Source organism: Pseudophryne corroboree, chromosome 4 (genome assembly GCF_028390025.1).
Source record: "Pseudophryne corroboree isolate aPseCor3 chromosome 4, aPseCor3.hap2, whole genome shotgun sequence".
Classification (NCBI taxonomy): Eukaryota; Metazoa; Chordata; class Amphibia; order Anura; family Myobatrachidae; genus Pseudophryne; species Pseudophryne corroboree.
The window spans coordinates 705,130,554-705,147,950 of NC_086447.1; the positions used below are offsets into that span (position 1 = coordinate 705,130,554).

At 47.1% G+C, this 17,397-nt stretch overlaps 1 protein-coding gene across 1 annotated transcript in view; it reads right to left on the reverse strand.

The window, feature by feature from the left end:
* The window catches only part of FAM98A (family with sequence similarity 98 member A), a 105,490-nt gene that overhangs the window by 55,222 nt on the left and 32,871 nt on the right, over positions 1-17,397 (reverse strand). The window contains exon 5 of the mRNA XM_063917969.1: positions 13,577-13,657. Within this exon, the coding sequence (XP_063774039.1) occupies positions 13,577-13,657 (81 nt within the window). The remainder of the gene's footprint in view (positions 1-13,576; positions 13,658-17,397) is intronic.

Here is a 17,397-nt window from a genome sequence, read left to right on the forward strand (position 1 = left end):
TTTTTTATGTATGTGTTCAAGGACTTCAAATTTAAAATGGGTCTCACCGAACCGTCCGGTTTCGGTACCACAAACAGTGTGGAATAGTAACCCCGTCCTTGTTGAAGTAGGGGCACCTTGACTATCACCTGCTGGGAATACAGCTTGTGAATTGCCTCTAGCACAGCCTCCCTGCCTGAGGGAGTTGTCGGCAAGGCAGATTTGAGGAAACGGTGGGGGGGAGACGCCTCGAATTCCAGCTCAGCTTGTACCCCTGAGATACTACTTGAAGGATCCAGGGATCCACCTGTGAGCGAGCCCACTGATCGCTGAAATTTTTGAGGCGGCCCCCCACCGTACCTGGCTACGCCTGTGGAGCCCCCATGTCATGCGGTGGACTCAGAGGAAGCGGGGGAAGAATTTTGATTCTGGGAACTGGCTGACTGGTGCAGCTTTTTCCCTCTTCCCTCGTCTCTGTGCAGAAAGGAAGCGCCTTTGACCCGCTTGCTTTTCTGAAGCCGAAAGGACTGTACCTGATAATACAGTGCTTTCTTAGGCTGTGAGGAAACCGGAGGTAAAAATTTTTCTTCCCAGCTGTTGCTGTGGATACGTGGTCCCAGAGACCATCCCCAAACAATTCCTCACCCTTATAAGGCTCTATGTGCCTTTTAAAGTCAGCATCACCTGTCCAGTGTCGGGTCTCTAATACCCTCCTGACAGAATGGACATTGCATTAATTCTGGATGCCAGCCGGCAAAATATCCCTCTGTGCATCTCTCATATATAAGACGACGTCTTATGTTCGCAAAATAGTATCCCTGTTTGACAGGGTTACAGACCACGCTGCAGCAGCACTATCTGCAGGTCTCAGTCTAGTACCTGAGTGTGTAAATACAGACTTCAAGATAGCCTCCTGCTTTTTATCAGCAGGTACCTTCAAAGTGGCCGTATCCTAAGACGGCAGTGCCACCTTTTTTGACAAACGTGTGAGCGCCTTATCCACCCTAGGGGATATCTCCCAGCGTAACTTATCCTCTGGCGGGAAAGGGTACGCCATCAGTAACTTTTTAGAAATTACCAGTTTCTTATCGGGGGAACCCACGCTTTTTTACACTTCATTCACTCATTTGATGGGGGAACAAAACACTGCCTGCTTTTTCTCCCCAAACATAAAACCCTTTTTTAGTGGTACTTGGGTTAATGTCAGAAATGTGTAACACATTTTTTATTGCCGGGATCATGTAACGGATGTTCCTAGTGGATTGTGTATATGTCTCAACCTCGTCGACACTGGAGTCAGACTCCGTGTCGACAGCTGTGTCTGCCATCTGAGGGAGCGGGCGTTTTTGAGCCCCTGATGGCCTTTGAGACGCCTGGGCAGGCGCGGGCTGAGAAGCCGGCTGTCCCATAGCTGTTACGTCATCCAGCCTTTTATGTAAGGAGTTGACACTGTCGGTTTATACCTTCCACCTATCCATCCACCCTGGTGTCGGCCCCACAGGGGGCGACATCACATTTATCGGCATCTGCTCTGCCATCACATAAGCCTCCTCATCAAACGTGTCGACACAGCCGTACCGACACACCGCACACACACACAGGGAATGCTCTGACTGAGAACAGGACCCCACACAGCCCTTTGGGGAGACAGAGCGAGTATGCCAGCACACACCAGAGCGCTATATAATTTTGGGATTAACACTATATTGAGTGAATTTTTCCCAATAGCTGCTTGTATATACAATATTGCGCCTAAATTTTGTGCCCCCCCCCTCTCTTTTTAACCCTTTGAGCCTGAAAACTACAGGGGAGAGCCTGGGGAGCTGTCTTCCAGCTGCACTGTGAAGAGAAAATGGCGCCAGTGTGCTGAGGGAGAAGCCCCGCCCCTTTTTCAACTGACTTTCTCCCGCTTTTTCTGGAATACTGGCAGGGGTAATTTTACATCTATATAGCCTCTAGGACTATATATGATGTAGATTTGCCAGCCAAGGTGTCATATATTGCCCTCAGGGCGCACCCCCCAGCGCCCTGCACCCTCAGTGACCGGAGTGTGAAGTGTGCATGAGGAGCAATGGCGCACAGCTGCAGTGCTGTGCGCTACCTTGGTGAAGACCGAAGTCTTCTGCCGCCGATTTTCCGGACCTCTTCTTGCTTCTGGCTCTGTAAGGGGGACGGCGGCGCGGCTCCGGGAACGAACACCAAGGCCAGTTCCATGCGGTCGATCCCTCTGGAGCTAATGGTGTCCAGTAGCCTAAGAAGCCCAAGCTAGCTGCAAGCAGGTAGGTTCGCTTCTTCTCCCCTTAGTCCCTCGATGCAGTGAGCCTGTTGCCAGCAGGTCTCACTGTAAAATAAAAAACCTAAAATAAACTTTCTTTCTAGGAGCTCAGCAGAGCCCCTAGTGTGCATCCAGCTCAGCCGGGCACAGAAATCTAACTGAGGTCTGGAGGAGGGTCATAGTGGGAGGAGCCAGTGCACACCAGATAGTACCTAATCTTTCTTTTAGAGTGCCCAGTCTCCTGCGGAGCCCGTCTATTCCCCATGGTCCTTACGGAGTTCCCAGCATCCACTAGGACGTCAGAGAAAAGATTTTTCTGTGCAGTTTCTGAGTAGCTCGAGACTTAAGGTCCATACACACTTAACGATATAATGAGCGACGTCGCTCATTTTCCCCCTCCTTGAGCGACGTCGCTCATTATATCGTTAAGTGTGTATGCCGCCAGCGACGACCGATGCGCGGCCCCGCAACGATCGTCGCTGTCGGTCAGGCATGCATGAAGGATGTGGACTGTCGTCCACGACCTTCATGCAGGGCTGGCGGGGGCGTGACGTCACTGAGCGATATGAGCGGTCATATCGCTCAGTGCGTACAGGCGGCCGCTGACCGGCCGGCCCGGGAGGGGGAAACGTTAGACAATGTCGCTCACAGAGCGACATCTTCTAATGTGTATGGGCCTTTACTCTTCCAGTGCGATCAGTTCAGTGCTTGTTGTTCCTGGTTTGACGTCACAAACACACCCAGCGTTCACCCAGACACTCCCCCGTTACTCCAGCCACTCCCGCGATTTTCCCAGAAACGGCAGCGTTTTTTCACACACACCCATAAAACGGCCAGTTTCCGCCCAGAAACACCCACTTCCTGTCAATCACACTCCGATCACCAGAACGAAGAAAAAAACCTCGTAATGCCGTGAGTAAAATACCAAACTTCTTAGCAAATTTACTTGGCGCAGTCGCAGTGCGAACATTGCACATGCGCAATTAGCAGAAAATCACTGCGATGCGAAGAAAATTACAGAGCGAACAACTCGGAATGAGGGCCATAATGCAGTTCACTGCGATAAATTACCTTTATTACATAAAAAGTTATAGCTAAATAAAAATAGGGAGACTTTAGCTGTAAAGAGAGGGGAATTATTCAACTGTCCAATAGGAGTGATTGTTCTGAGAGCCAATCAAGTGTTGCGATGCCATAAAATGGATCCAATAAGGTGTTAGCATGAGTAAGCTCACATTTGTTGCTACCAGAATAGATAGTAAAACATCTTATTTAGGTGTTTGATTATCATTAAGCGGGTCACTGTTTTTTTCAGCATTTTTTTTTTTACTTTCATTTCCTGAAGTACTTATTTAGTATGACAAGCACAGTAGACACAAAATAATTACTTTACGCGAAGAAGGTAACACTTACAATGAAATCATAAGAAAAGTAGGTGGCAACATAACCAAAGGAGGAATTTCGAAACTATGTAATAAGTATCAACAGACTCAGTCCATTCAAAACCAAACCGGTAAAGGTAGGAAAAAATCCACAACACCATGCTGTGATAAAGGAATGAAAAAAACTGTGCTTGAGTGAAAGAAAAAAAAATCATCTGAGGCAATTCAAAATGAGTTACGTGAATGTGGTGTAATCACCAGTGCCAGGACTGTTTGACGCAGACTTCAATATTTTGGATTAAACACCAGAATTCCAAGGAAAAAGTCGCTTTTATCTCTCAAAGACAGAAAATATTACAATGGGCTAAAAAGCAGATTAATTGGTCAGAAGAACAATGGAACAGTGTCATCTGGAGTGACAAAACCAGAATATCCATATTTGGTAGTGATGGCATGAAATATGTCCACAGAAGAAGTGCATAAGATTTGCTACCTGAGTGCACAATACCTATTGTGAAGCATCCAGTGAGGCAGATGTATTAACCTGGAGAAGGCATAAGGAAGTGATAAACTAGTGATATGTGCAAGGTGATAAACGCTCCAATATGCAAATTGACAGTTATGAGCCGACTGGCTGGTGCGTTTATCACATTGCACTTATCACTGGTTTATAACTTCCTTATGCCTTCTCCAGTTTAATACATCTGCCCCAATAAGTATTATGCTGTGGGGATGTATGACAGCAAAAGGTGTGGGGTGAATTTATGTGATCAATGGCACTTTAAATAGCAGCAAAACATCAGTGTTCCTCAGTGGGGAGGGGGGAGCAGTTCGGGGGAGCACAAACTATGCAGAGCAGTGGGTAAGCAGCGGGTTAATAGACGCTGTGCACATGCGCACAGCATCTATTCACAATGCAGAACCCAGCATAAAGGAGAGTGCTGGGCAAGCCCCTACAGTGACGGAAATGGGAGTGACACGAGGCTCTTCCCCTTTTCCCTAGGTACCACCCTTTTTCTAGCATGGGTACGCTTTCAGCACGTCAAAGGTCCCGACACACTGGCCACCAATGTTGGGACATATGTAATTGCAGCAAAAGTACTAATGAATATTGTGCAAAACTAAGAAATGTACAGTTCAGTACGTATAACGGTTTTCAAAATGGTAAATTTTGTTATAAAGTTCATTGTATTATGTTGTATTATGTTCTAAATTAAATTGTCATTGTAATGATGTATGCTTTGTATGCATTGTAATGATGTATGCTTTGTAATGATGTATACTAAAACATATTAGTGCTATAAGCTGTTAAACTTCAAAATGCTAATTTTCCAAAAGGTTTCCACAATTTTGGCCACTCCCAATCTGGTGATGTTTTTATCTCACTCTGTTAAGGGCCCTACATACTTGGCGATTTGGGCGATGTTACCGACTAACGATATTATCGTTGGGCGACTAGACATCATCGATTTGCAGCACACACACTGGGTGATAACTATGGCCGATTTAGACAATATGACATTACATACATCAATATCGTCCAAACTGGCTTGCATGTTTAAACGATGATCGATCAACGTGCATCGTTCATCGTTGTTGCATACACACTGAAAGATATGAACGATTTATTGTTCATTTTTCAATTATATCGTTCATATCTTTCAAAGATAGCGCCATGTGTGTAGGGCCCTTTAAACTGACACTTACAGTATATTTCTTTCTCGTGTGCACATAAAGGTATCTTAATAAAAAAAAGGTATTCCCACTTGACCATTCCTAGAAGACTTCAAAGAAATACACTTCTCGCGTACACGTAAAAGGTATCTTTGGTCCTCAAAAATGGCCTTGTGTCATACCCGAATCCGTAAGGTAAAAGTTCAAAAAATACTTTTAATATTACAATTCCACAGTAAGCATGGAGGAAGATCTCAGTAGAAAGACTCCCACACATCCTGGCTGCAGACAGATTTTGGTGGCAACCCTTTTACACATTACGAAAGGTAGAGTACCCTTTTAAACATTATGGTGGAGAGACCTGGGCCTAATGCCTAGATCACTATTATCAGGCGGCTCAGGCTATTCACCTGGAAGAGGAAGGGGGGCGCATACAAACTGGGCGTAGTGCCCCGTACATGTATACAGGCCGAAGGCCTGACAATTACCCACGGGCCTAGCATGGGGTCAGTAGGGTGACCTGGGCCTAATGCCCAGAGAGTCACCTTATATACCCAATGGGGAGACACTTGAACTGTTAGGACCTAGTGCCCTCTATTATGCCCACAAGCCTAATGCCTGAGTTATGGTCACGAGCCTAGTGCCTGCCCACTGCGCCCCATAAGCCTGGGGCCTGAATGTGCCCACGGGCCTATTGCCCGATCCCTGGTGGCCTAGGGAGGAAAGATGTAGGCCCTTCTAAGGCCCTACCTCACATTGGGAGAGGCTGCAGTGGGGAACTTCACTGGGCTCTCTTCCTTCCCACCACTGCAGGCCCCTCTGGTCATCTACTTCTTTCTTCTGCTGTTGACCCATCCTGGCCAGCGGCGCCACCACCTCTTCTCTGCATCAAGCCGGCACTTCTGTTCTCTTCTCTTGAGCCCAGAGACCTCTGGCCTCTTCCGCGGCCACAGAAGCTCTTCGTCTGGCGTCTTCTTCCTGCTCTGGCCGCCGTGCTTCCTCTTCTTTTCCGCGGCGTCTTCTTTCTTCTCCCCTCTGGCGGCATCTGATGTCAGATGCCGGGGTCAGCTATGGCGTGGCGAGCTCTGGTTGTCTCGCCGTGGCCGCTTTCCATTGACTGCCGCTCCGCGAGCAGTGACTGGCTCACGGAGGGCGCCAGATTTGAAAGGCCGCGGCCGGTGCTTTCCTTTGGCTTCCAAAGTGGCGCCAAGTTTAAAGTGCTGGTGCGCGGTGCTGTCCGTCGCCGCTTCAAGTCCGTCGCAGGGAGTCCATACAGGATCCCAGCACCAGATACCCGCCACAGTACTACCAGCGCTGGGATCGGACACTCGATTACAGCTATGTGCTCTTCTGTATCCGGGTATCCGGCAGGGGACATAGCTCCCCCACATACCACTGCACACAGTCACACAATCAGAGCGGCCAATCGGGGACTCGCACAAGATGCGCTCCCTCCACAAGTGCGCTGTGCACACTCCGCACACACCAAATTATGGCCCCGACTGTAGCAATACACAACATCTAAAATTTTGCCCTTAAAAATTAAAATATGCCCTCCTCACTGATTAGGTGCAGGGTGCTAGAATTAATACTATAAAGTATGAAATGCGATCTGCTGAAAACCACAGAATAATGTATAGGAGGTGTTTTTTTACATTTGCCATTCAATCACCATTAAACTCCTCTGTATGTCTGTGCAGATAAATCTTTTTGTGAAAGTAAACTACTCATAGCGGTAAATGTACTAAAGTTTCTAAAAATAAAACAGAGATGCAGCCAATAGCAAACAATCAGATTCCAGCTATCACTTTTCTATTGCATTCTAGAAAATGAGAAATTGGTTGCTATGGGAAACAAACTATTCTACTCCTTCACCCTGTATAAACAGTTATGGGGACATGTCCCATGTAATAATAGGATTTTAATTACCTACCGGTAAATCCTTTTCTCGTAGTCCGTAGGGGATACTGGGAATCCATTTAGTACCATGGGGTATAGACGGGTCCACTAGGAGCCATGGGCACTATAGAAGTTTGATTAGGTGTGCAGGCTCCTCCCTCTATGCCCCTCCTACCAGAGTCAGTCTAGGAAATTGTGCCAGAGACTGACATACTTTGAGAGAAGGCTATAGAAAAGGAAAGTGGTGAGATTTCGAACAAGCAAAACCATCACAAGAGGAAAGCCATGCTAACCAAAACTTGTAAACAGGAACAGCAACAGCTGAACCAAACAATAGTAGTTAAATAATTAACCAAGCAGGAAGAACGAAGCACCAGGCAGGCGCCCAGTATCCCCTACGGACTAGGAGAAAAGGATATACCGGTGGGTAATTAAAATGCTATTTTCTCTTGGGAATCCATTTACTACCATGGAGAAATACCAAAGCTCCCAAACCAGGTGGGAGTGTGCTGAGGTTCCTGCAGAACTTATTGACCAAACTGAAGGTCCACAGAGGCCAAAGTATCGAACTTGTAAAACTTAGCAAACGTGTTCGAGCCTGACCAAGTAGCTGCTCGGCAGAGCTGTAAAGCCAAGACACCCTGGGCAGCCGCCCAAGATGAACCCACCGACCTAGTAGAGTGGGCCTGTACATATTTTGGCAAGCCTGCCGTGGAATAAGCATACTGGATGGTGAGCCTGATCCAGCGTGCAATAGACTGCTTTGAAGCAGGACACCCAATTTTATTGGAATTTGAGAACGAACAGCGAGTCCGATTTCTTGTGACGAGCTGTTCTCTTTACATAGACCTTCAAAGCCCTCACAACATCCAAAGACTTTGAAGTAACAGAGGTGTCTGTAACAACCGCACCCACAATAGGTTGGTTTATGTGAAACGCGGACACCACTTTAGGAAGAAATTGCTGATGAGTCCCGAGTTCAGCTCTTGTAAGACAACGCTCCCAACTCAGACACACGTCTTGCTGAAGCCAAACCAACAGTGTGACGGTCTTCCACGTAAGGCACTTCACGTCTACCTCCTGTAATGGTTCAAAGCAGTCCGACTGGAGGAACTGCAGCACCAAATTGAGATCCCAAGGTGCCGTGGGAGGCACAAAGGGAGGTTGGATGGGCAGAACACCTTTGAAGAACGTCTGGACCTTAGGGAGATAAGCCAATTGTTTCTGAAAGAAAACAGACAAGGCCGAAATCTGGACGTTGATGGAGCCTAGACATAGGCTCACGTCCACTCCGACTGCAGAAAAAGCAGGAAACGTCCCAGATTAAATTCCACCGCAGAATATGGTCTGCTCTCAAACCAAGAGACATATTTCTTCCAAATACAGTGGTAATGTTTAGACGTTACCCCCTTCCTTGGTTGGATCATAGTCGGGATGACCTTGTCAGGAATCCCTCTCCTGGCTAGAATCAGCCGTTCAACTTCCATGCCGTTAAACGTAGCCGCAGTAAGTCTTGATAGACAAACGGGCACTGTTGCAGAAGATCCTCACGAAGAGGTAGAGGCCACAAATCTTCAAGCAGCATCTCGAGAAGATCTGCATACCAAGCCCTTCGTGGCCAGCTCGGAGCAATGAGGATTGCTTGAACCTTTTCCCTTTTTATTCTTTTTAGAATTCTCGGGATCAGAGGAAGTGGAGGAAACACGTACACCAGCTGGTAGACCCACGGAGTTGTCAGAGCGTCTACCGCCACTGCTTGTGGGTCTCTTGACCTGGAACAATACTGCTTGAGCTTCTTGTTGAGTCGAGAGGCCATCATGTCGATTTGTGGATATCCCCAACGACGTGTCAACACCTCCGGGTAAAGGCCCTACTCCCCCGGGTGCAGGTCGTGTCTGCTGAGGAAGTTGGGATTTTGGTAGGTTCAGAATCCACCCATGATCCAGGAGTAGTCCGGTTGAGACAGCAATGTTGTCCAACAACTACTCCCTGGACAGTGCCTGTATCAGAAGATTGTCCAGTTACGGAATCATGTTCACTTGCGGAGTAGTAACATCATCTCTGACATCACTTTGTTGAACACCCTCAGTGCCGTGGAGAGACCAAATGGCAGGGCCTGGAACTGGTACAGACAGTCCTGCAGTGCAAACCGTAGATAAGCCTGATGAGACGGCCAGATAGGAATATGAAGGTTTTTTTCTTGCTCAGAAATACCCCTTCCTTTCGAGCACCTGAATGATATCACTAAGCTAATTGAGCATTTACCAATCTATATGTCTGTTGTGAGAGGCAGAGAGGTTCCTGCATTGGGAGGAGGTGCAGGCCCTGACATGCCACATGGAGCATTATGGGGTTGCTCCAAGGTAGGTAGCTCTTAGCTTAGACATATTTTAGTAAGGAGCCATTATCATGTGGCTCCTTGCTGGTTAATATTAGACCCAGATTGGGGTAATGGAGGTGTGAGGTGTGGTGCCTCTGGACTGGCTGAGCTGGATGGCTTTAGTGTGGCATACCTTTACATTCTTTTAACACTTTTCACTTATTGATTTTCTAACACTATTTCTCTATTTTAATTACATTTCATGTTTGTATCACCCTCTCTATAGCTTCGGCTTCCTAAATACTAATTTATTAACACTATAGTTTTTTACACTGGTATGCCACGCTGGGCTTTCTGGCTCATTCTGGTGTTTTGGGGTGCCACACCCTGCACCTAGATATAGCACTAGGGACCCCAAATATACAGAGAGGCCTTGATGCGGCTTTGGGGCTTAACCACACATTTGCGCAAATATGTGTAACGAAGATCTCTGAATTCTATTATAATGTGCGATTTATATCTGGTTACTGTTATCATTCAGGGTGCTGGGGAAACCAATTGCTTTTTTTCTTGCTCAGAAATACCCCTTCCTTTCGAGCACCTGAATGATATCCCTAAGCTAATTGAGCATTTACCAATCTATATGCAAACCGTAGATAAGCCTGATGAGACGGCCAGATAGGAATATGAAGGTACGCATCCTTGATATCCAGAGACACTAGGATTCCCCCTTCCCCAGACCTGAGATCACCGCTGCCAGAGACTCCATCTTGAATTTGAATACTCATAAGTATGAGTTCAACGACTTGATGTTCAGAATTGGTCTTACCGAACGGTCCGGCTTCGGTACTACAATAAAGCTGGAATAGTTTCCCTTGTTTTGTAGATGAGATGGCACTGGAACAATGACATGGGTCTGTAACAGTTTTTGAATGGCATCCTGTAAGGTTATTCCTGCCTCTTGTGAAACTGGTAAGCCTGATTTGAAGAATCCGTGAGGTGGGCGCTCCTGGAACTCCAGTCTGTAGCCCTAGGATATAAGGTCTATGACCCAGGGATCCTGGCACGATCTTGCCCAGATGTGACTGAAGAAATTTAGTCGATATTCCACTCGACAGTCTTCCAGGCATCGTGGTCCACCATCATGTGGAATGTTTTGAGGAAGCAGAGCCTGAACTCTGTTCCTGTGAACCGGCAATAGCTGGTTTCCGTGGTTTACCTCTAGTACCTCTGGCGGCGGCAGAGGAACCTCTGGCCTTACCCCTAAACTTAGCTGTCCAAAAGGACTGTAAGTTGGACCCTGAATAGGACTTCCTAGCTGGGGGAGTTGCAGAAGGTAGGTATGTGGACTTACCCGCTGTAGCTTTGGAGATCCATATATGTAGTTTATCTCCAAATAAGGTCTCGCCTGTGAAAGGTAGGCCTTCCATGCCTTTCCTGGAGTCAGCATCCGCAGTTCACTGGCGTAGCCATAAACCCCTGCGCGCAGACACTGCCATAGCTGTAGTGCGTGCATTAAGCAAGCCTCTTTTATGGCTTCCACCATAAAGTTCGCAGAGTCCTGTATATGTTGCAGGAGCAAAATAATCTCCCCTTGAAGCAAGGTATCTAACCCCTCAAGTAGGTTACCCGACCATTTAGCAATGGCTAGCGTAATCCACCCACATGCTATAGTGGGTCTCTGGGCCACCCCTTCAGCAGTATACAAATATTTGAGTGTAGTCTCAATCTTGCGATCAGCTGCATCCTTTATGGAGGCTGCACCAGGAACAGGTAACACTATTTTACGTGAGAGCCTGGAGACCGATGCATCTACTACCGGTGGATTCTCCCATTTTTTCCTATCCTCAGGAGGAAAAGGAAAAGATAACAACCGTTTAGGGATTTGAAATTTCTTATCAGGATTAACCCACGGTTCTTCCGCCTCTCTTCCCTGTGACAGAGTACCCTCCCCCACCTCTGAGTCCACCTCACCCTCCTCCATTTCTGACCCCTCATCATCAGAGTCAGATTGCAGGATATGGGCCAAAGCACGTTTTTGCGGACATATGGCAGGGGACTGAGACGCTGGTTTGGGGACCGAGTCTTTTTTCATAAACTCAGTCATAGATTGTCTTAAGTATTGTGTCTCTTTCTGATTCCGAGATAACTTAATAGAAATTGTGGAAATCATTCCCCTAATGGAGTTCAGCCAAGCTGGTTCTGCCCCACTAGCCTGGGAAGGAATAATACACTGAGTACACACTAGTGAACCCACTGGAGAAGAGGAACACTGTGCCTTACATGAAACACACACTGCCTGACATACTGTAACAGCACACACACACACACACAGGAAAAAGGTTAAATGCACAATTAACCCACAAAGAACCCTTCCAGGGAGAGACAGAGAGAGTATGGAACCAGCACACGGCACCCTTATTGCTAATGCCAAGCTTAGCTGGGTCGCAGACTAAGTACCTAGATTAGAGACTTAGTACACTAATAATTGCTCCCCCACCCCCCGCTATGACTCCCTGGTGCCACTGAGGTAATCTGGAGTCTCTCCGGAGGAGCTGCGCGTCCCTGTCAGCCAGCGTCTGTGTCAGTTGCAGTAGGGAAAATGGCGCTTGTGAGAAGCTGGATCTGCTCATAGTGAGGCCCCGACCCTTCGATGGCGCGCGGCCTTCTCGGTCTTCTTTATACTGGCTGTATGTCTCTAAGTGCATAAAATGAAGACAGACTCATTTTATGACTTTGTTGCCAGTCTGGGAACTGTGTCTGCTGTTCAGCGTTTGTGTCTGTACACAGTTGGGAGACACAGTCCGCCCCGTTTAGAAGCAGTGCGTCTCTGTACCCTTGTGCCGCCATTATGGCCGGCAACCCGCTAACCAGGACGCCGGTTTAGTACTCACCACTCTTCATTCTTCTGGCTCTGTTAGGGGTGGCGGTGTGCTGCGGGAATGTATGCTTGCCATGGTGGGGCTTGCGAATAGTTCCCTCAGGAGCTAGCGTCCTGTTAGCGGGGAACGGGACCATTAACCCTGAGAGAGGTTGGGCCGTTACCCCTACCAAGTCCCACGAAGCAGGCAGGCTGGCGCCAACCAGTCCTGCCTCAAAATAACAAACTCAGAAAACACATGCAGAAAACTCTTCAGGAGCTTCCAGAGATGTGACCGCCTCCTCCGGGCACATTTTCTAAACAGAGTCTGGTAGGAGGGGCATAGAGGGAGGAGCCAGCACACCTAATCAAACTTCTATAGTGCCCATGGCTCCTAGTGGACCCGTCTATACCCCATGGTACTAAATGTATTCCCAGTATCCCCTAGGACATAACAGAAAAAGGTTTTAGAGGTCACATTAGGAAGGAATTAGTTGTTCATTCAGCTGCAAGGTAGTCACTGCTGGATATGCTAAGCATTTACGAATTTAATATAATAATTGAAATTCTATGTATGGTGTGTGTTTATATCCATCTACTCAAACTCCGTCTTCAGTGCATGTTTTCTAGGTCTCCTCACAGAATCACAAGTGACACAATTAGTTCCACCTGTGGACCTTTTTAAATGTGTCAGTGAGTAATAAAGACACCTGTGCACTGGCTGGGTTACCTGGAAAACATTCACTATTTGGGATCCTGGGAAACGAGCTTGTAAACCTACTGTATGATCTATATCCTTAAATAGGATTTGTTTTCATTGTAAATCTAGGTTTCAAAGAAGATAAACAATGTTAGAGCATATAATCATGTGCTCTAAAAGTACTGGGACAGATGCTCTTTTTCCATGCAGGAAATCTTCAGGCAGTGGTTTCATTCTGGCCCCTAAATACATTGCGAGTTATGGGGATATCTCTCTTCATGAGCCTATATCTCCCACTGGTGTAAGTGGCATTTGGCTATAAAGACAACACTCAAACATTACTGACACAAAGTCTTCACAGCCCACTGACATTACAAAATGTGTCCAACAGTGGGTGAACAAGACTAATTTCCAATATGTATCCTATTTTTGTCTGCAGCACCACTTTTCATCCATGTACAACGTGAGCATAAAAGATTGAACTCACCCAATGAGATGGCCCCAAAGTCTTGCTCAGGAGAGGTTTTCCCATATGATTAGGAGGCACTTTTGCTAAAGTTTCCTTTATCTAAAATAATAAAATAAAAAATTATTAAATATTAATATATAAACTTCTATACAAGCAATAAGAAGATACCCTGTATTCATTTTCACCAAATTAATTTTCACTACATTTTTACCTGTTCATATTAGTGTTACGTTGTACATGCCTTAGAGGACAATGCTTTCTGAGCATTATTTTACAAATAGCCCTCTGACACCCCTAAGGGCTGACCAGCCTGGGAGGTTTGTGATTCAACATATATGCTGCCATATTCTGAATATATGTGAATGTAATTTGAACAAGGTGGTTCTACTCAAGTTTTGCTACTGGCTTAACATATAAAAAAAAAATTATATGTTGGCATTAAGAGGACAGTGTTCCCAGTTTACAGACAGCAGTGTGATGGGTGCTGAATCATGCAAACTGTACAACACGTATTTACTCCATTTGTAACCTTTATGGGGATTGAATAACTGGGCTGCCCATTGTTACAGGAACATGTTGTTTGACCACAGGAGGAGAAAGAGCTGTCAAAGCATGACTGAAGCTACCGCAGGAATACAACTGGCTAAAAAGAGCTGAAATAATTGGGGTACCTGACTTGACGGCTGTGCATTCCAGTCCCATTATATGCCATATTCACTACATATCTCCAGTCCATACACAATAAAGATTATTTTAAATGTCAAGGTGTTGCAGTCATTTATACAAGTGCAATTTCTAGATTCTATATAAAAATAAGATTTTACTTACCGATAAATCTATTTCTCGTAGTCCGTAGTGGATGCTGGGGACTCCGTCAGGACCATGGGGATTAGCGGCTCCGCAGGAGACAGGGCACAAAAATAAAGCTTTAGGATCAGGTGGTGTGCACTGGCTCCTCCCCCTATGACCCTCCTCCAAGCCTCAGTTAGGATACTGTGCCCGGACGAGCGTACACAATAAGGAAGGATTTTGAATCCCGGGTAAGACTCATACCAGCCACACCAATCACACCGTACAACTTGTGATCTGAACCCAGTTAACAGTATGACAACGTAGGAGCCTCTGAACAGACGGCTCACAACAAGAACAACCCGATTTTTTTGTAACAATAACTATGTACAAGTATTGCAGACAATCCGCACTTGGGATGGGCGCCCAGCATCCACTACGGACTACGAGAAATAGATTTATCGGTAAGTAAAATCTTATTTTCTCTAACGTCCTAGTGGATGCTGGGGACTCCGTCAGGACCATGGGGATTATACCAAAGCTCCCAAACGGGCGGGAGAGTGCGGATAACTCTGCAGCACCGAATGAGAGAACTCCAGGTCCTCTTTAGCCAGGGTATCAAATTAGTAGAATTTTACAAACGTGTTCTCCCCCGACCACGTAGCTGCTCGGCAGAGTTGTAATGCCGAGACCCCTCGGGCAGCCGCCCAAGATGAGCCCACCTTCCTTGTGGAATGGGCCTTGACAGATTTAGGCTGTGGCAGGCCTGCCACAGAATGTGCAAGTTGAATTGTGCTACAAATCCAACGAGCAATCGTCTGCTTAGAAGCAGGAGCACCCAGCTTGTTGGGTGCATACAGTATAAACAGCGAGTCAGATTTTCTGACTCCAGCCGTCCTTGAAATATATATTTTCAATGCCCTGACAACGTCCAGCAACTTGGAATCCTCCAAAGCGCTAGTAGCCGCAGGCACCACAATAGGCTGGTTCAGGTGAAACGCTGACACCACCTTAGGCAGAAAATGAGGACGCGTCCGCAGTTCTGCCCTGTCCGAATGGAAAATCAGATATGGGCTTTTATACGATAAAGCCGCCAATTCTGACACTCTCCTGGCTGAAGCCAGAGCCAGTAGCATGGTTACTTTCCATGTAAGATATTTCAAATCCGCCGATTTGAGTGGCTCAAACCAATGGGATTTGAGCAAATCCAAAACTACATTAAGGTCCCACGGAGCCACTGGGGGCACAACCGGGGGCTGTATATGTAGTACTCCTTTTACAAAAGTCTGGACTTCAGGAACTGAAGCCAATTCTTTCTGGAAGAAAATCGACAGGGCCGAAATTTGAACCTTAATGGACCCCAACTTGAGGCCCATAGACAATCCCGTTTGCAGGAAATGTAGGAATCGACCCAATTGAAATTCCTCCGTGGGGGCCTTCCTGGCCTCACACCACGCAACATATTTTCTCCAAATGCGGTGATAATGTTGTGCAGTCACCTCCTTCCTGGCTTTAACCAGTGTAGGAATGACCTCTTCTGGAATGCCTTTTTCCCTTAGAATTCGGCGTTCAACCGCCACGCCGTCAAACGCAGCCGCGGTAAGTCTTGGAATAGACACGGTCCCTGCTGAATCAGGTCCCGTCTTAGAGGTAGAGGCCACGGATTTTCCGTGAGCATCTCCTGAAGTTCCGGGTACCAAGTTCTTCTTGGCCAATCCGGAGCCACGAGTATCGTTCTTACTCCCCTTTGCCGTATAATTCTCAGTACTTTGGGTATGAGAGGCAGAGGAGGAAACACATACACTGACTGGAACACCCACGGTGTTACCAGAGCGTCCACAGCTATTGCCTGAGGGTCTCTTGACCTGGCGCAATACCTGTCCAGTTTTTTGTTGAGGCGAGACGCCATCATATCCACCTTTGGTTTTTCCCAACGGTTCACAATCATGTGGAAGACTTCTGGATGAAGTCCCCACTCTCCCGGGTGTAGATCGTGTCTGCTGAGGAAGTCTGCTTCCCAGTTGTCCACTCCCGGAATGAACACTGCTGACAGTGCTATCACATGATCTTCCGCCCAGCGAAGAATCCTTGCAGCTTCTGCCATTGCTCTCCTGCTTCTTGTGCCGCCCTGTCTGTTTACGTGGGCGACTGCCGTGATGTTGTCTGACTGGATCAACACCGGCTGACCCCGAAGCAGGGGTTTTGCCAGGCTTAGAGCATTGTAAATCGCTCTTAGCTCCAGTATATTTATGTGAAGAGACATCTCCAGGCTTGACCATACTCCCTGGAAGTTTCTTCCCTGTGTGACTGCTCCCCAGCCTCTCAGACTGGCATCCGTGGTCACCAGGACCCAGTCCTGTATGCCGAATCTGCGGCCTTCTAACAGATGAGCACTCTGCAACCACCACAGAAGAGACACCCTTGTCCGTGGCGATAAGGTTATCCGCTGATGCATCTGCAGATGCGATCCGGACCATTTGTCCAGCAGATCCCACTGAAAAGTTCGTGCGTGGAATCTGCCGAATGGGATTGCTTCGTAAGAAGCCACCATCTTTCCCAGGACTCTTGTGCATTGATGCACAGACACTTTTCCTGGTTTTAGGAGGTTCCTGACAAGTTCGGATAACTCCTTGGCTTTCTCCTCCGGAAGAAACACCTTTTTCTGAACCGTGTCCAGAATCATTCCCAGGAACAGCAGACGTGTTGTCGGGGTCAACTGAGATTTTGGGAAATTCAGAATCCACCCGTGTTGTTGCAGCACTACTTGGGTTAGTGCTACTCCGTCCTCCAGCTGTTCTCTGGACCTTGCCCTTATCAGGAGATCGTCCAAGTAAGGGATAATTAATACGCCTCTTCTTCGCAGAAGAATCATCATTTCGGCCATTACCTTGGTAAAGACCCGAGGTGCCGTGGACAATCCAAACGGCAGCGTCTGAAACTGATAATGACAGTTTTGCACCACGAACCTGAGGTACCCTTGATGTGAAGGGCAAATTGGGACATGCAGGTAAGCATCTTTTATGTCCAGGGACACCATAAAGTCCCCTTCT